Source organism: Salmo trutta, chromosome 27 (genome assembly GCF_901001165.1).
Source record: "Salmo trutta chromosome 27, fSalTru1.1, whole genome shotgun sequence".
NCBI classification, from domain to species: domain Eukaryota; kingdom Metazoa; phylum Chordata; class Actinopteri; order Salmoniformes; family Salmonidae; genus Salmo; species Salmo trutta.
In genome coordinates, this window is record NC_042983.1 from 26,041,915 (window position 1) to 26,061,344 (window position 19,430).

Genomic DNA, 19,430 nt, shown 5'->3' on the forward strand with positions numbered 1-19,430 from the left:
TACCATCTGTCATCTCTCTCTCTCTTCCACCCCTCCACCCTACCCTCTATGCTCTTTGTTGCCCTGCCTTCACCTGAGAGGTCTTAATAGGAGAGGTAGGAGTACCCCCTTCAAATCTCAGCCTGGGTAGCCACAGTCAGGCAAACTGGTCCCCTACAGTATCTACTTACCGCTGTAGCCGGGCTCGCAGGCACATTCGTAGCCATTGATCTTGTCGAGGCATGTCCCGTAGTCACATGGCTTGCTCTTGCAGTCATCCAGGTTGACTTCACAGTTTATACCTAGAAGCAAAGAAATTAGCATCAAAGTTTCTATAGTAACATTTTCACAGATTAAAGTAAATCTGGGTGTCGAGGACAGTTTCGAGCTTAGAGGAGAAGTCTTTTAGTGTGTGTGTGTGTGTGTGTGTGTGTGTGTGTGTGTGTGTGTGTGTGTGTGTGTGTGTGTGTGTGTGTGTGTGTGTGTGTGTGTGTGCGCGTGTGTGTGTGCATGCGTGCGTCTGACCTGCGGTGCCCATGGGGCAGGTGCAGATGTAGGAGTTCTCGCGGTCCTGGCAGATGCCTCCGTTCCGACAGGGCTGACTCAGACACTCGTTAATGTTGGTCTCACACAGCCGGCCCGTGTAACCAAGGCGACAGTAGCAGGTGAAGGAGGCCAGGCCATCCTTACAAGTACCATAGTGACAGGGGTCCGAGAAACACTCATTGATGTCAGTCTCACAGTGTTGCCCCGTGTAACCTGGTAGAAAGACATGGAGTTGGTCACTTTAGTCTAATTTCTCTCCATTCTATTCAGGAGCCAGAAAACATTCAATCAGTTTTAGTTTCTTTTGAAATGTATGTTTGTAGTTTTGTTGTTGTTTTTATGAGTAAAAAGAAGAAACCTGCACACTGCTCCTGCTAGTATCACTGCTCTTTATTAAGCTTTACAGATCAGCCCCAAGGCCTTCATCAGAGCTTTTGTAAGTGTTTTTAAATTGCACTATTGCTCCACCCACATCTGTTCAATGTATTGAACGGGATTGGAGTTGAGGAAAAATAAACGTGTGTTACCAGATATAACAATGTGCTGTTTTTATACCTTCAGTGCATTCACAGGTGTACTTATTGGGGCCATCCGTGCACTTGGCACCATTCTTGCAAGGTGTGCTGGAGCACTCATCAATATCTATCTGGCAAAGGTTCCCAGCAAAGCCTGGAAAAACAAGAAGATGTAGGGAGTGAGTGAGTGTGTGTGTGGTTCATTAGAGTGATCTTACCAAGCCCAAACTATGCCCACTCTATCCCTGGAAGATTACATACATTATGATGAGAGCCCTCAATGACAGAGATGGCTGCATATGAATCAAAACGCCTGCCGTACTACAAGCTTACTGTGTTCTTTCCTTCTACTCCTTTTCACCACTGCTCCCAAAAAGGGGGAGGGGGGGGCTTCCAAGGCCTCATGACCAAGGGCGAAAGACAAAGGGGGGACTGGCTGCTCAATGTAATGCAAAGCCGAGCCAGTTGCCTCTTTTGTCCCCCAAAACTTTTCCATCACAATGTGCATTCTCCCGTCCTGCTCTCGCCCCTTTCCCCGCCCGCTTCTCCCAAAAGGACTAGCTTGACCTCTGAACTCAGCTATTCAAATCCCTCATCATTCAAAATCAACCAGCAGGCTCCCTTATTTTCCCTAGTCATTCTAATCTCTGTTTTTATTTCTTCTTCCAACTTCTGTCGCAGGAACGTACAGTCAGTAGTCGCACATTAGAATTCTAAGTGGTAAAAGAAGGATTGTATCTGATAAAGAACACATAGGTGGTCTAAGCCAAACAGCCAGCCAGACACCAGTTGTCACTAATCCAAATAGGAAGTGGCTACATGGCTATCTGTTAGCTCTGCTCCATTCACAACACAGGGTCCTTTCAATTTTCACTGTCCATCCATGCTAACGCTAATGTTACCTCACACACACCTCCCAGAGCCAAAGAGGGGATTTAGCCCGGGCTTCTGGAATCACACATTTCAAAAGGGATGAGTGGGGTTTCCATGGAGATGATGTGTACAGAAATTAAAGGAGAGAGGACCATACCCTACCCCGGCCTGGGCTTACACAGAAACAAATTTACATCACAAGCAGGCAATGGGGACCCCAAAATCCCCCGCCCCTACCCCATAACCCCTCTAGAGCATAACCGTCTGTGCGTCTCCCTCCCGTACCCCAACACCCCCTCCCACCCCCTTTCACTACCGTCTCATTCAGGCCTCTCTCCTGCCCCCCTTACCCCATCCCATAGATATGGGGGCTTTTGAGCAGCTAAGCTCTTGTGTTCTCTGCTGTACCGCTCTACTGTTAACTGCACTCCTGCATCCTGCCTTTCTCTCTGAGCTATTTTTGATCAGAACCGACTGAGAACTGCACTATTTTCCATCAGAATGACTTCCACCTCAATAGCCCTGCTGAAAGAATGAAAACCAAAACACATTTTAGAGGCTGAGAAACCTTGTTCAGTGTCAGTCACCCTCACGTTCCTCTATCAGAGCACTCCTCTGCTAACAAAACCCTCAATGCCTCTCGTCACATACTGTAGTCCAACGCTAATGGAAACCCTGTAGAAATACCTTGTGAAATCATCTTGATTCTACATGCAACAAATCACTACAAACAAAACTCAAACCTCACCACAACAGCTTCTACAACTACACATAAATGTAATACATGAAAACACAACACTATTTCAGCTGCTCTTCTTAGTTAGACGTTATCTCCTTAATTCTCTCTCAAATAACGTTATTGTGGCGAGCTACATCCAAACCAAGTTTAAGTGCACACTCATCAGAGTAAAAACTTGTTCTAAGTGAAAACTTTGTCAAGCCCTTCCTTATGGATTTTCCTCCTCGTCGGGCGCTGGCCTGCTAAAGCCTGCCTGAGGGCAGGGATTAGAATCTGCCTCCCGCGCCCATCCAGTCCAGGGGGGTGATCGACCCCCCTCAGACCGCCGCAGCGTCCCGGGGCTCACCTGTGGGGCACTGGCAGTGGAAGGTGTTGATCTTGTCAATACATTTCCCATTGTTCAGGCAGGGGTTGTTGGCGCACTCGTCAGTATTGATCTGGCAGAACAGTCCCTCGTAGCCTGTAGCCAATTAGCAAGGGAAACAAGACACAGGGCCAGTTAGTTAGTTAGTTAACCATGAGAGTTGTACAGTAACATTGACAGAGTGCCTGACTTCAAAGATATAGGTTAAGATTGTAGCCATCCTTTGATTAAAATGGTGTCTTTACCTGGCATACAGATGCAGTGGAAACCTCCTATCTGGTCGAGGCAGGTGGCTTCGTTCTGGCAGGGGTTGGAAAGGCACTCGTTGACGTCGTGTTCACAGCGAGCTCCAGAGAAGCCGGGCTGACACTTACACTGGAAAGAACCCTTGGTGTTCAGGCACTTCCCTCCATGCTCACAGGGGTTGCCACCTAGACACAGAGATACATGGAGTGAATCTTATCAAACATGTTACAGGGAGTCCTGCTTCACAATGCTGTGTAGGGGTTGATACCTGTCTACCTCTCTGCTGTGTAGGGGTTGATACCTGTCTACCTCTACGCTGTGTAGGGGTTTCTACCTGTCTGCCTCTCTGCTGTGTAGGGGTTGATACCTGTCTACCTCTCTGCTGTGTAGGGGTTGATACCTGTCTACCTCTCTGCTGTGTAGGGGTTGATACCGGTCTACCTCTCTGCTGTGTAGGGGTTGATACCTGTCTACCTCTCTGCTGTGTAGGGGTTGATACCTGTCTACCTCTCTGCTGTGTAGGGGTTTCTACCTGTCTACCTCTCTGCTGTGTAGGGGTTTCTAACTGTCTACCTCTCTGCTGTGTAGGGGTTTCTACCTGTCTGCCTCTCTGCTGTGTAGGGGTTGATACCTGTCTACCTCTCTGCTGTGTAGGGGTTGATACCTGTCTACCTCTCTGCTGTGTAGGGGTTTCTACCTGTCTACCTCTCTGCTGTGTAGGGGTTGATACCTGTCTACCTCTCTGCTGTGTAGGGGTTTCTACCTGTCTACCTCTCTGCTGTGTAGGGGTTGCTACCTGTCTACCTCTCTGCTGTGTAGGGGTTTCTACCTGTCTACCTCTCTGCTGTGTAGGGGTTGATACCTGTCTGCCTCTCTGCTGTGTAGGGGTTGCTACCTGTCTACCTCTCTGCTGTGTAGGGGTTGCTACCTGTCTACCTCTCTGCTGTGTAGGGGTTGATACCTGTCTACCTCTCTGCTGTGTAGGGGTTTCTACCTGTCTACCTCTCTGCTGTGTAGGGGTTGCTACCTGTCTACCTCTCTGCTGTGTAGGGGTTTCTACCTGTCTACCTCTCTGCTGTGTAGGGGTTGATACCTGTCTGACTCTCTGCTGTGTAGGGGTTGATACCTGTCTACCTCTCTGCTGTGTAGGGGTTGATACCTGTCTACCTCTCTGCTGTGTAGGGGTTGATACCTGTCTGCCTCTCTGCTGTGTAGGGGTTTCTACCTGTCTACCTCTCTGCTGTGTAGGGGTTGATACCTGTCTACCTCTCTGCTGTGTAGGGGTTTCTACCTGTCTGCCTCTCTGCTGTGTAGGGGTTGCTACCTGTCTACCTCTCTGCTGTGTAGGGGTTTCTACCTGTCTACCTCTCTGCTGTGTAGGGGTTGATACCTGTCTACCTCTCTGCTGTGTAGGGGTTGATACCTGTCTACCTCTCTGCTGTGTAGGGGTTGATACCTGTCTACCTCTCTGCTGTGAAGGGGTTTCTACCTGTCTACCTCTCTGCTGTGTAGGGGTTGATACCTGTCTACCTCTCTGCTGTGTAGGGGTTTCTACCTGTCTACCTCTCTGCTGTGTAGGGGTTTCTACCTGTCTGCCTCTCTGCTGTGTAGGGGTTGATACCTGTCTACCTCTCTGCTGTGTAGGGGTTGATACCTGTCTACCTCTCTGCTGTGTAGGGGTTGATACCTGTCTACCTCTCTGCTGTGTAGGGGTTGATACCTGCCTACCTCTCTGCTGTGTAGGGGTTTCTACCTGTCTACCTCTCTGCTGTGTAGGGGTTGATACCTGTCTACCTCTCTGCTGTGTAGGGGTTGATACCTGTCTACCTCTCTGCTGTGTAGGGGTTTCTACCTGTCTGCCTCTCTGCTTTGTAGGGGTTTCTACCTGTCTACCTCTCTGCTGTGTAGGGGTTGCTACCTGTCTACCTCTCTGCTGTGTAGGGGGTTGATACCTGTCTACCTCTCTGCTGTGTAGGGGTTTCTACCTGTCTGCCTCTCTGCTGTGTAGGGGTTGATACCTGTCTACCTCTCTGCTGTGTAGGGGTTTCTACCTGTCTACCTCTCTGCTGTGTAGGGGTTGATACCTGTCTACCTCTCTGCTGTGTAGGGGTTGATACCTGTCTACCTCTCTGCTGTGTAGGGGTTGATACCTGTCTACCTCTCTGCTGTGTAGGGGTTTCTACCTGTCTACCTCTCTGCTGTGTAGGGGTTGATACCTGTCTACCTCTCTGCTGTGTAGGGGTTTCTACCTGTCTACCTCTCTGCTGTGTAGGGGTTTCTACCTGTCTGCCTCTCTGCTGTGTAGGGGTTGATACCTGTCTACCTCTCTGCTGTGTAGGGGTTGATACCTGTCTACCTCTCTGCTGTGTAGGGGTTGATACCTGTCTACCTCTCTGCTGTGTAGGGGTTGATACCTGTCTACCTCTCTGCTGTGTAGGGGTTTCTACCTGTCTACCTCTCTGCTGTGTAGGGGTTTCTACCTGTCTACCTCTCTGCTGTGTAGGGGTTGATACCTGTCTACCTCTCTGCTGTGTAGGGGTTGATACCTGTCTACCTCTCTGCTGTGTAGGGGTTTCTACCTGTCTGCCTCTCTGCTTTGTAGGGGTTTCTACCTGTCTACCTCTCTGCTGTGTAGGGGTTGCTACCTGTCTACCTCTCTGCTGTGTAGGGGTTGATACCTGTCTACCTCTCTGCTGTGTAGGGGTTTCTACCTGTCTACCTCTCTGCTGTGTAGGGGTTGATACCTGTCTGCCTCTCTGCTGTGTAGGGGTTGATACCTGTCTACCTCTCTGCTGTGTAGGGGTTTCTACCTGTCTACCTCTCTGCTGTGTAGGGGTTTCTACCTGTCTGCCTCTCTGCTGTGTAGGGGTTGATACCTGTCTACCTCTCTGCTGTGTAGGGGTTGATACCTGTCTACCTCTCTGCTGTGTAGGGGTTGATACCTGTCTACCTCTCTGCTGTGTAGGGGTTGATACCTGTCTACCTCTCTGCTGTGTAGGGGTTTCTACCTGTCTACCTCTCTGCTGTGTAGGGGTTTCTACCTGTCTACCTCTCTGCTGTGTAGGGGTTGATACCTGTCTACCTCTCTGCTGTGTAGGGGTTGATACCTGTCTACCTCTCTGCTGTGTAGGGGTTTCTACCTGTCTGCCGCTCTGCTGTGTAGGGGTTTCTACCTGTCTACCTCTCTGCTGTGTAGGGGTTGCTACCTGTCTACCTCTCTGCTGTGTAGGGGTTGATACCTGTCTACCTCTCTGCTGTGTAGGGGTTTCTACCTGTCTACCTCTCTGCTGTGTAGGGGTTGATACCTGTCTGCCTCTCTGCTGTGTAGGGGTTTCTACCTGTCTACCTCTCTGCTGTGTAGGGGTTGATACCTGTCTACCTCTCTGCTGTGTAGGGGTTGATACCTGTCTACCTCTCTGCTGTGTAGGGGTTTCTACCTGTCTGCCTCTCTGCTGTGTAGGGGTTGATACCTGTCTACCTCTCTGCTGTGTAGGGGTTTCTACCTGTCTACCTCTCTGCTGTGTAGGGGTTGATACCTGTCTACCTCTCTGCTGTGTAGGGGTTTCTACCTGTCTGCCTCTCTGCTGTGTATGGGTTTCTACCTGTCTGCCTCTCTGCTGTGTAGGGGTTTCTACCTGTCTACCTCTCTGCTGTGTAGTGGTTGCTACCTGTCTGCCTCTCTGCTGTGTAGGGGTTGATACCTGTCTACCTCTCTGCTGTGTAGGGGTTGATACCTGTCTACCTCTCTGCTGTGTAGGGGTTTCTACCTGTCTGCCTCTCTGCTGTGTAGGGGTTGCTACCTGTCTACCTCTCTGCTGTGTAGTGGTTTCTACCTGTCTGCCTCTCTGCTGTGTAGGGGTTGATACCTGTCTGCCTCTCTGCTGTGTAGGGGTTGATACCTGTCTACCTCTCTGCTGTGTAGGGGTTGCTACTTGTCTACCTCTCTGCTGTGTAGGGGTTGATACCTGTCTACCTCTCTGCTGTGTAGGGGTTTCTACCTGTCTACCTCTCTGCTGTGTAGGGGTTGATACCTGTCTACCTCTCTGCTGTGTAGGGGTTGATACCTGTCTGCCTCTCTGCTGTGTAGGGGTTGATACCTGTCTGCCTCTCTGCTGTGTAGGGGTTGATACCTGTCTACCTCTCTGCTGTGTAGGGGTTTCTACCTGTCTGCCTCTCTGCTGTGTAGGGGTTGCTACCTGTCTACCTCTCTGCTGTGTAGTGGTTGCTACCTGTCTGCCTCTCTGCTGTGTAGGGGTTGATACCTGTCTACCTCTCTGCTGTGTAGGGGTTGATACCTGTCTACCTCTCTGCTGTGTAGGGGTTTCTACCTGTCTGCCTCTCTGCTGTGTAGGGGTTGCTACCTGTCTACCTCTCTGCTGTGTAGTGGTTTCTACCTGTCTACCTCTCTGCTGTGTAGGGGTTGCTACCTGTCTACCTCTCTGCTGTGTAGGGGTTTCTACCTGTCTACCTCTCTGCTGTGTAGGGGTTTCTACCTGTCTGCCTCTCTGCTGTGTAGGGGTTGCTACCTGTCTACCTCTCTGCTGTGTAGGGGTTTCTACCTGTCTACCTCTCTGCTGTGTAGGGGTTTCTACCTGTCTACCTCTCTGCTGTGTAGGGGTTTCTACCTGTCTACCTCTCTGCTGTGTAGGGGTTTCTACCTGTCTACCTCTCTGCTGTGTAGGGGTTTCTACCTGTCTACCTCTCTGCTGTGTAGGGGTTTCTACCTGTCTACCTCTCTGCTGTGTAGGGGTTTCTACCTGTCTACCTCTCTGCTGTGTAGGGGTTGATACCTGTCTGCCTCTCTGCTGTGTAGGGGTTGATACCTGTCTACCTCTCTGCTGTGTAGGGGTTGATACCTGTCTACCTCTCTGCTGTGTAGGGGTTGATACCTGTCTGCCTCTCTGCTGTGTAGGGGTTGATACCTGTCTACCTCTCTGCTGTGTAGGGGTTGATACCTGTCTACCTCTCTGCTGTGTAAGGGTTTCTACCTGTCTACCTCTCTGCTGTGTAGGGGTTGATACCTGTCTGCCTCTCTGCTGTGTAGGGGTTGATACCTGTCTACCTCTCTGCTGTGTAGGGGTTTCTACCTGTCTACCTCTCTGCTGTGTAGGGGTTGATACCTGTCTGCCTCTCTGCTGTGTAGGGGTTTCTACCTGTCTGCCTCTCTGCTGTGTAGGGGTTGATACCTGTCTGCCTCTCTGCTCACGGCCCTCTTGCTACTCGGACCCTATCTGGCTGATTTCTACCGGCCTCCCCTCCAACCGTCAGCCCTGTCAGCCCTGTCAGCCCTGTCATCCCTGTCATCCCTGTCATCCCTGTCATCCCTGTCATCCCTGTCAGCCCTGTCATCCCTGTCATCCCTGTCATCCCTGTCATCCCTGTCATCCCTGTCATCCCTGTCATCCCTGTCAGCCCTGTCAGCCCTGTCAGCCCTGTCAGCCCTGTCAGCCCTGTCAGCCCTGTCAGCTCTGTCAGCCCTGTCAGCCCTGTCAGCCCTGTCATCCCTGTCAGCCCTGTCAGCCCTGTCAGCCCTGTCATCCCTGTCAGCCCTGTCAGCCCTGTCAGCCCTGTCATCCCTGTCATCCCTGTCAGCCCTGTCAGCCCTGTCAGCCCTGTCAGCCCTGTCATCCCTGTCAGCCCTGTCATCCCTGTCAGCCCTGGCCCATGAGTGGCTTTCTGATCTCTGAGGTCAAGGAAATCACATTTCTAGTTCTTGACTAACCAAGCATAACGAAGCCCCTGAAGAATAAAGCTTTTTCCTATATTGATATAATGCGTGTTTATGAACGCACCCCTCAGTGATCTGAGCCTACTTACCTAGTGAGCACTCGTCAACATCCTGGTCACAGGCGGTGCCAATGTAGCCAAGGGGACAGGTGCAGATGGCCATGCCATTGACGGGGTTGGTGTCACAGTTAGAGCCTTTCTGACAGGGGTTACTAATACAGGCGTCATCCAGGTGACACAGCAGACCTGGCACAGCACAAGAAAAACTGGAGACGTTGATAGGAGTTACAGTTATTTACGTCGTTAAAGTTATTTATTTAGTTATTGCTTTTCAACCTTGTAATAACTAGCTATAGTAAATACAGTGAAAGTATATGTGCTGCTGGCACTGTGAAAGGAAAGGCTACCAATTTAGTATCACTGTTCTAAACACACGAGATTCAGCATAAAATGGTGGGAGACATACAAGTATAAAAAGCTCAGGGTCAGAACAATTAAAAAACAAGGAGAAATGCGGAAGACCAAAGTGCTTTGGCTGACCTGTGCGACCATGGGGACACTCGCAGAAGAAGGACGCCACGCGGTCGTGGCAGACGGCCCCCTGATAGCAGGCCGCGTTGGCGCAGTCGTCAATATTCTCTCCACAGTCATCCCCCGTCCACCCGTTGACACACACACACTGGTAGGCACCGTAGATGTTGTGGCACGTTCCACCGTTCTGGCACGCGTTGGGCATCAGCTGGCACTCGTCAACGTCCTCTGTACAGAACTGGCCTATAGGGGAGAACATGGAGGAAATGCACTTGTCAACAGCGCGCCGTGCACCCAAATGGGTCAACGAGAGCCAAAGATGAATAATAATGAAAAGAAAGGGGGCTTCCACTGTAGGGGTCAAAGTTATCCCATAAAGACTGATGCAGGGTGACACAGTATATGTTTGTGTTCACCTCATGACCTAGGTTAGGATTGGGGGTTAGTAATCTGATCCTAGATCAACTTCTACCAGGAGTGTAGAGAAGAGTGGGTGGGTGAGGGGTACTGTATGGTTACCTGTGAATTCTGGTTTGCATTGGCAGTTATAGGTGTTAACCCCGTCCACACAGGTTCCTCCATTGTGACACTCGTGTCCTGGACAGTCGTCAATGTTAGTGTCACAGTTCTGACCCGAGAAACCTGGAGAGGACAGGACATCATGTTAAATACACACATAGTACACACTGTTGTTTTTCATCTCAACAGAAGGGATCCTGTTAGATTTGCATGAATAAAGAGGGAATAACATGGAAGCCTACTGGATATCTAAATATTTTTGTCTCTTTGGATCATTCTCTTTGCTTTTCCTAGTAACAAAAATGCCTGGTTGGTTTCTTTCAAAACAAGGGAAGTGAAACTCTTTTACAGTTAACGCGGTCAACTGCCTTCTTCTTCAGAGGGTAATGAATGGCAGCGGTGGCAACCCTCCTTGAGTATGTGGCAGTCAGAAAAACAGCCAGACACACCACAGCTACCCTTCCTGCCCTGGCATTACACAACACACCACCACACTATTGTTTGGCACCCTGACTGCAGAAGAAAAAGACAGGGACATTTAATAGGCAATACTGGCAATTTTGTGGAAGTAGAATCTGAGCATCATTGGATTGTTGACAATGAGAGTACTTGTCTTGATTCATAATATAAATGATTTTTCTTTGGTACTGAAGTTACTGTGAGAACCGTCCAAAATAGTGTGTAAGGCACAAAGACAGTGGTATGGCGCTTGCTAGGAGCTCAGTGGAGGTCTGTCTATCCCAGCCTGGCTTTAGAGCAGGGCGGAAGTGGTGACGTGATGGGTGGGGAGCAGAGAGAGGGGAGAGAAGATGACAAGTCCTGGTAACCCTGCCTATAGGACTAGCAGGCTTTACTTTGCTGTGAGAATGTTGTCTCTCTGCCATTTCCTCACAATAAGGCCCAATGCTTTCCTGCTCACACACACACGCACACGCACACAGAACTGTGGAGCCACTACAAACAGCTCTCACACACACAGCACTATGGAGCCACTGCACACACACAGTTTCCTCCTCCTGCACTCACATCCTGACCAGCCACTAGACAACAGAGAACAGTACTGCTAGTTTATTTCACTGTGGTTTTGGATGTTTGATTGAGTCAAGATGGCTTGAAGTGGGTAGACTGGCGGAGAAAACACTTAGCTGCCCCTAAGTGGAAACGGATTGTACAAGTTGAAAATTCGTACAGGATCAAATCCTAACTTTATATAATCTCACATAACTGAAACTTTTTCATGGTTGAATGGACTGATTGTAAATGGCTCGGGATACAAGCGCCTGCTAAATGACTAAAATGTCATGTAAATGTAGGCTTCTGCTCATAGTGGATCAGACGGGACCACATTAAACAGAGCAGTACCTGGCACACAGGAGCATTCGTAGGTGGTGTCTCCCTTCTGGACGCAGGTAGCCCCGTTGTGGCAGGGGGAGGGGTTGCAGGGTAGGTAGCGGATATCACAGTGCTTGCCTGTGTACTCCTGGGGACACTGGCAGCGGTAGGTGCCCACTTCGTTCACACACACCCCTCCGTTCTGGCAGTGCGAGGGGCTCTGGGCACATTCATTGACATCCTGCTTGCAGGTCTGACCGTAGAAGAAGGGGGTGCAGGAACAGATGTAGTGGGACTCGAAGGGGGTGCACTGCCCGCCGTTGGCACAGGGGTTAGATGCACAGGGGTCTGCCTGCTGGCACTGCTTACCTGGAAGAGACAGACACTCATCTTGTAAATAAAGGATGAAACATTTAATAAATTCATGATTTTAACTTTATTTACATTAGGGCTCTCACAATACAATATTATCACGATACTTAAGTGCCGATACAATATTTTATTGCAATTTGATGTTCCAAACATATTGCTCAACATATGTCTGCTGCAGACAGACAAGAGCCATGAGAAAACAAGTTTTGATCAGTTATGGAAATAAAAATGCTGAAAACAAATTTGCTCCCTATTTCAAAAGAAGATGGAGAACAAGCTACAAAGGACAAATACTGGAGTTTTGGTGCAGGTACAGCCAACTAGCACAAAAATGAAATTGCGATATTGTCAAAACGATTCAATGTAATTTATCGTAAAAAATAATATCCCGAGATGTAGCTGTATCGATTTTTTCGCTCATCACTAATTTAATGTACAGTCATGGCCAAAAGTTTTGAGAATGACACAAATATTAATTTCCACAAAGTTTGCTGCTTCAGTGTCATTAGATATTTTTGTCAGATGTTACTATGGAATACTGAAGTATAATTACAAGCATTTCATAAGTGTCAAAGGCTTTTATTGACAATTACATGAAGTTGATGCAAAGAGTCAATATTTGCAGTGTTGACCCTTCTTTTTCAAGACCTCTGCAATCAGCCCTGGCATGCTGTCAATTAACTTCTGGGCCACATCCTGACTGATGGCAGCCCATTCTTGCATAATCGATGCTTGGAGTTTGTCAGAATTTGTGGGGTTTTGTTTGACCACCCGCCTCTTGAGGATTGACCACAAGTTCTCAATGGGATTAAGGTCTGGGGAGTTTCCTGGCCATGGACCCAAAATATCGATATTTTGTTCCCTGAGCCACTTAGATATCACTTTTGCCTTATGGCAAGGGTGCTCCATCATGCTGAAAAAGGCATTGTTCGTCACCAAACTGTTCCTGGATGGTTGGGAGAAGTTGCTCTCGGAGGATGTGTTGGTACCATTCTTTATTCATGGCTGTGTTCTTAGGCAAAATTGTGAGTGAGCCCACTCCCTTGGCTGGGAAGCAACCCCACACATGAATGGTCTCAGGATGCTTTACTGTTGGCATGACACAGGACTGATGGTAGCACTCATTCCGGATGCCCCAAACAATCGGAAAGGGGATTCATCAGAGAAAATGACTTTACCCCAGTCCTCAGCAGTCCAATCGCTGTACCTTTTGCAGAATATCAGTCTGTCCCTGATGTTTTTCCTGGAGAGAAGTGGCTTCTTTGCTGCACATCTTGACACCAGACCATCCTCCAAAAGTCTTCGCCTCACTGTGCGTGCAGATGCACTCACACCTGCCTGCTGCCATTCCTGAGCAAGCTCTGTACTGGTGGTGCCCCGATGCCGCAGCTGAATCAACTTTAGGAGATGGTCCTGGCGCTTGCTGGACATTCTTGGGCGCCCTGAAGCCTTCTTCACAACAATTGAACCGCTCTCCTTGAAGTTCTTGATGATCTGATAAATGGTTGATTTAGGTGCAATCTTACTGGCAGTAATATCCTTGCCTGTGAAGCCCTTTTTGTGCAAAGCAATGATGACGGCACATGTTTTCTTGCAGGTAACCATGATTGACAGAGGAAGAACAATGATTCCAAGCACCACCCTCCTTTTGAAGCTTCCAGTCTGTTATTCGAACTCAATCAGCATGACAGAGTGATCTCCAGCCTTGTTCTTGTCAACACTCACACCTGTGTTAACGAGAGAATCACTGACATGATGTCAGCTGGTCCTTTTGTGGCAGGGCTGAAATGCAGTATAATTTTTTGGGGGGGATTCAGTTCATTTGCATGGCAAAGAGGGACTTTGCAATTAATTGCAATTCATCTGATCACTCTCCATAACATTCTGGAGTATATGCAAACTGCCATCATACAGGCAGCAGACTTTGAAAATTTATGTTTGTGTCATTCTCAAAACTTTGGGCCACGACTGTACATACATAGCTGCTTGTATTTTAAGGAAAATAATGCCCTACGGTTAGTTGTAACCATGGTCAGTTTACATTTTTCAATGAACAGAAGACCAGTTAGTAATGCTATTTGTCACTACTAGAGTATACAGCTTTTCCCTTCAGTATTCTGACTACAGTGTGAGTAGTAAATATGACAGTGTTCACCTGACCAGCCAGGGGGACATCTACACTTGTACTCTCTGAGGTTGACCAGATCACAGGTGCCACCGTTCCGGCAGGGAGAGCTGAGACAAGCGCTGTCGATTGGCGTCAGACACAGGCGGTCCGTGAAGCCCGGTTGGCAGAAACACGTGTAGTCCACTGAGTTCCCACGGGGTACCGTGTGACACGAGCCGCCGTTTTTACACGGAGAGGAGATGCAAGGGTCCCGGTGCTGACACTTGCTCCCTACGAATCCATCCCGACACCTGGAGAGAGAGAGAGAGAGAGAGAGAGAGAGAGAGAGAGAGAGAGACACAGAGAGAGAGAGAGAGACACAGAGAGAGAGAAAGAGAGAGGCAGGATGTGTCAGCATTAAGGGTTTAGGGAAAGTTGTATTCAACAGGTGAGGACTGACAACACTCTTTTTTTCAAGTTAACACGAGTCAAGCATGTGTGGCTATTGCAATGCCACCTGTCTTCATCTGTTTTAGTAGATATAAGATGTGGGAAAGCAGGAAGGGTGAAAGCAGGAAGGGTGAAAGCAGGAAGGGTGAAAGCAGGAAGGGTGAAAGCAGGAAGGGTGAAAGCAGGAAGGGTGAAAGCAGGAAGGGTGAAAGCAGGAAGGGTGAAAGCAGGAAGGGTGAAAGCAGGAAGGGTGAAAGCAGGAAGGGTGAAAGCAGGAAGGGTGAAAGCAGGAAGGGTGAAAGCAAATACCTAGTTGGCTTCCACTTTACTGCTTTCACCTGTTTTCAGAGGTCAGTGCAAACAAGGACAGGAAGCCACTTTAGGCAATTGAGATTTCCCTACTGTGTGCTCATCAATATAAATCTCCAGCAGCCTGGGAAACAGCCTCAGCCTGATACTAACTAAGTAAATAATGAACTAACTAGTCCCTGCTCACTGTGAAAGACACCCAGAGGGCTCAGACAGGAGGATGCTGTCTCTCTTTCTGTCCTGACCACTGTTTTAACAACACAGCAACATAGCCATGAGAACTATGCAGCAAAACCGCACATTTGCCTTTTCACTGTCGTCCTCTCAGACAATGTGTTAGGCCATAAACCACAGCAACTCCAGGACATGGGGGGCAGGGGGTGGGACTGCAAATGGTTCCCAGAGAGGAGAGGGGGAGAGAGAGTGGGGCGAGCGAGGCAGAAAGAGAGAAAGAGGGAAAGTGGGCAAGAGGGAGAGAAGGAGAAGGAGAGAGAGCGAGAAAGATGGAGAAAGGGAGAGTGAGTGGGACAGCGGCTGTCAGGTCAGTGGGGATGAATTCACACATTTACTATTACTATGAGAGGGCTTGGAAACTCCCCAGAGGCTACGCAAAGTACACTCCCAACCAAGGGCCACACAGCGTGCACACAGAGCATGCACACACACACATGCACGTGTGCACTGCACTGCACATACACACATACACACACACACACACACACACACACACACACACACACACACACACACACACACACACACACACACACACACACACACACACACACACACACACACACACACACACACACACACACACACACACAATCACACAATCACACAGGTGGCCAGAGAGGTTAGTGGGCTCATTGAGGTGATCAGGAAGGTTACCAACTGTTCCACAGATCAGTCATGTCAGGGTCAGCTGAAAGAGATAACCCACCACTTTCAGTTTGGAAACTCACTGCTTCAACATGCTCCTATTTGTCATCCAGAGGGTTTCTGTGCTGTTTCCCACAGGGCTGGGTGGGGGTTGGTCATTATGGATAGACTAACTCCATTCATCAATAGTACACAATAACATTGAGCTGGACTCTGACAATAATGGTAATCCAGTCTCATTTTTTGACATAAAAAGTTTTCCACCATGGCGCCTATCAACAGCTCTTAGCAAGAAATATGCTTCACTTCACTCCTTTATTCAGTGCTCTAAGGACAAGGCAGTGTCTATACCAGTCTTTAAACTCAGAGTCAACATTATGGATACTTAAAAGCAGTGTGCCCCCACCTCAACTCTCTCTCTCTCTCTCTCTCTCTCTCTGAGACAAGAGACACAGAGAGAGACACTTTGATATCAGTCACTCTCCTAGCGAAGCTTTCGCTAATTCCTTGTCAATTCCACCAAGGCAAAACATGAAAACAATACCAAACATTCCCAAACAAGCTGAGTCCTTCCTATTGGAGGTTGTTGCGTTTTTCTTTTATAGTTGCAACTAGGATTGCATTTATTTAAATATATAATACCTGTTGATTACAGCTACTGTGTGTCATTGATTACATAGTGTTACGGCTCAGCAACATTTTAATATCGTTAAAAGTTCTCACTCCAAAATACCATGATAGAGTTGTCTATTACTATTAGCTCTGGGGGGCAGGTTAAATCACATCCCCAAACATTCCCAGGGGGCCGTTGGATGTGTGAGCAAGAACACTGGGGGCCTGGGGCCAAGCAGAGGCCCCCTGTGGGGACAGACATGTGTTTAGACAGGGTTCCTCTCTCACAGGATTAGGGTGACCAGGGAAAGAAAACATCACATGCTAGCTACACAAACATGAAGGGTCCGATGGCATGTCACTCTGCTTTAATGCTAGGCTGAGCAACCTTTCCAGTCACTGGGATAAACCATGGAATCACTCCTCTTTGGTTACAATGAGCATGTTTGTTAGGATGTTTTTTTTTGACTCCAGAGATAGAAAAGGCCATCTACCAAAGTCCCATCATTGCCATATGCTATTTTAGGACTATTCTAAATCACTCATCTAAACATGGTCCTGTTTATTTTGCTGTGGAGAGAATAATTAATCCTCAGTTCATCCTTATTCTCTATAGTTTTTATTCTGCTTTCATTTTTCAGATAATTCACATAATTTGCTATCTTTTTTAATTATGACAGAGATGTATAAGAATGCAGAAGCATTCCGCCAGGCAGCAATGCAATGCAGTTCTGAAATAGTGGGAGGCTATAAGGCAACCCGGGTCTCCCATAGAGGGGGACAGCGCAGACACAGTGGGTGCCTGGTTCTGGGGTTGTGAGGCTGGGCATGCGTTGCTCTCTGGGCCATCGTTCCCAAAAGGCTGCAGCCAGGGAGCAGGTGCGCATGTTAATGAGGAGACGGCAGCTGCTGCCTAACCACCGCTCACTCACCCCTCCCTCCCTCCCTCCGTTTGTGCGCCCTCTGTGCCCATCTTCTTCCCTCCCTCCCTCCCTCCCTCCCTCCCTCCCTCCCTCCATCCCCTCGTTTCTGCGCCCTCTGTGCCCATCTTCTTCCCTCCCTCCCTCCCTCCCTCCCTCCCTCCCTCCCTCCCTCCATCCCCCCGTTTCTGCGCCCTCTGTGGGCTTGAACCCCAGGGCTTGAACCACCCAGTTTATAATTATGTTTTTAGAACACACAGGACAAATTCCTCTTGTCTGTCTCTTTTCACCACTGAAGGTCACATGCAGTTGGCCATTTTTTTTAATTATATATATATATATGCTTATATTTATATATGCGTCCCTCCATCCCCAGGAGAATAGCTAGAGCCTGGGCTGCGGGTGTCTGAATGCCCCCCTACTCCCCAGCCCTGGAGGGGGATAGGATGAGAGGTCCCATTGTTTCTCCTCCCCATTCAGACCTGACCACAGGCAGGCCAGGCCAGGTCAGGCCAGGAGCCTCCAAGTTGAGAGTGTGCATTGAGCTGGTAAACCTTCTCCTTTCTGTTCCTTCTTCCCTCCGTCCTGCTCTCCTTTCTATCTGGCTCATCCCTGCTCTTTCTCACACTCCCTTTTTCTGGTCCTTCATTCGGTCTTCTTTTCATTTCCTCTCACTCACACTTTCATGAATCTTCTCTCTCACACTCACACTCACTCTCTCACTCACTCACTCACTCACTCACTCACTCACACTCACTCTCCCTCTCTCTTTTCATGGCATCCATAGGGTTGTCTGGTTTTGTAAGCCGCCATATTAGGATTTATGTCTCTCTCAATTGGGTCTTTGCTCCAAACTCCTCAAAGTCTGGGTCTGTTTGTAACTTTTCAATGGTCAACCATGTTGGGGGGGGGGACAAGTGAAAGAGGGTCCTAAAAGTGGAATTTTAAAAACACACTTGAAAGATGCAGAGAGACAAAAGCTGTCTGAAAGAAAGGAAATTGGAACTGGTTTTGGAGGGGGGACTGAGGAGGTTGCTGGTTTGGAAGGAATGTTGGTGTTTACTATAAAAAAGCTTTCCCCCATCTCCTGAACCTCTTGACTGCAGTCCTCAATGGAGGCTTCTGGCAACCTCACTTTACAGGGCTCCACAAAACCTCACACCAGGTTTGAAACGATGATGATGATGTACGAAGGGCTATATAAATAAATTTGATTTGATTTGATTTGAAACGGGGCCCAGACCTGCGCGTCCACACATCTCTCACACATGCACTCATAAACACGCACACACACACATACACAGAGGCCTAGAGAGCTGCCGTTTCTTACAACACAGCCCCCCGTCTCACACTGGGGCTTCAAAGACAAATACATAAAGCACCCTCTCCCCTGCCTCGGTCCACGTGGCCCCGCTGCTCAAACACACTGTAGCATTGAGTCAACCTCAACGCGCGCTAGCCAAGAATGCTAAGAGTTTTCTCTTTCACTTGGAGAGAAGTCGACAAATCGCTGTCAGAACAAAAGACGTTTTACAGGACACACATGGCTAACCGTCTTAATGCCTCACACAGACTATAAAAGGGCAAAACAAAAGACACTCAACTAACTCTTTTATGGAGTCTTTAGTTTGCACCACTCAGAACAAACAGTGAAAGGCAGCTGCTGCTGCTACAACAGACTCCTGGCTGCGTCATCTAGAGCTCGCTAATCTCAGCAGCAGGTAAACTTTCTGCTGGAAAGTTAAATAAAGAAGAGCTGAAAAGAGGAGAGGAATCAGAAGCTGTTCAAATATCAGGTGTGCGGCGGGCTTGAGTGGTGTTGCATAACAGAAGAATCTCTAGTCAGGCTGATGCTGTTGTTGTTATCCTTTCACTGTCGTGCCTCCCTCCCTCTCTGCCCCAGTAGCCTCCATTGTCCTGCTGGGATTTATTTTCTTCCTGGACACCAGTAGCCCGTGGCAACAGATCTCTCCCTCTGTGCGTGTGTGTGTGTCATTGATGCAGTGTGCATCAGGCGGATCAGGATCAGCCCGGCAGCAGATGTTGTCATGACACCTGACCTCGGGAGCAGACAGGACTCTGGGGGTTTCCCCAGTGTTGGGCCAATCTGCCATCTGTCACTCTCTGAAGTCGCTATGCACAGAAAGGCACTGCGGCTTTGAAGACAGACGGGCACGCAGGCGTACACATGCACACACAGGCGTATAAACACACACACACACACACACACACACACACACACACACACACACACACACACACACACACACACACACACAGAGGTGGACAGGCTCCAGTCTCCTACCTCTGGACCTATCAGGGCTGTGTTTTGTTTCAATAGATCCTATGACAGCCATGAAGCCCCTCTATGTTACCCATTCTACAGTACCGTACTGTCGTTTCTCTA

At 48.8% G+C, this 19,430-nt stretch overlaps 1 protein-coding gene across 2 annotated transcripts in view; it reads right to left on the reverse strand.

Annotated features, from left to right (window-relative positions):
* The window catches only part of LOC115164727 (neurogenic locus notch homolog protein 1), a 58,430-nt gene that overhangs the window by 23,127 nt on the left and 15,873 nt on the right, over positions 1–19,430 (reverse strand). For both annotated transcript variants that reach the window (XM_029717487.1, XM_029717486.1), the window contains exons 3-12: positions 13,899–14,161; positions 11,402–11,740; positions 10,040–10,162; positions 9,530–9,763; positions 9,080–9,235; positions 3,262–3,447; positions 2,999–3,112; positions 1,081–1,194; positions 505–738; positions 171–281 (exon numbers count right to left, since the gene is read on the reverse strand). In XM_029717487.1, the coding sequence (XP_029573347.1) occupies positions 171–281; positions 505–738; positions 1,081–1,194; positions 2,999–3,112; positions 3,262–3,447; positions 9,080–9,235; positions 9,530–9,763; positions 10,040–10,162; positions 11,402–11,740; positions 13,899–14,161 (1,874 nt within the window). The remainder of the gene's footprint in view (positions 1–170; positions 282–504; positions 739–1,080; positions 1,195–2,998; positions 3,113–3,261; positions 3,448–9,079; positions 9,236–9,529; positions 9,764–10,039; positions 10,163–11,401; positions 11,741–13,898; positions 14,162–19,430) is intronic.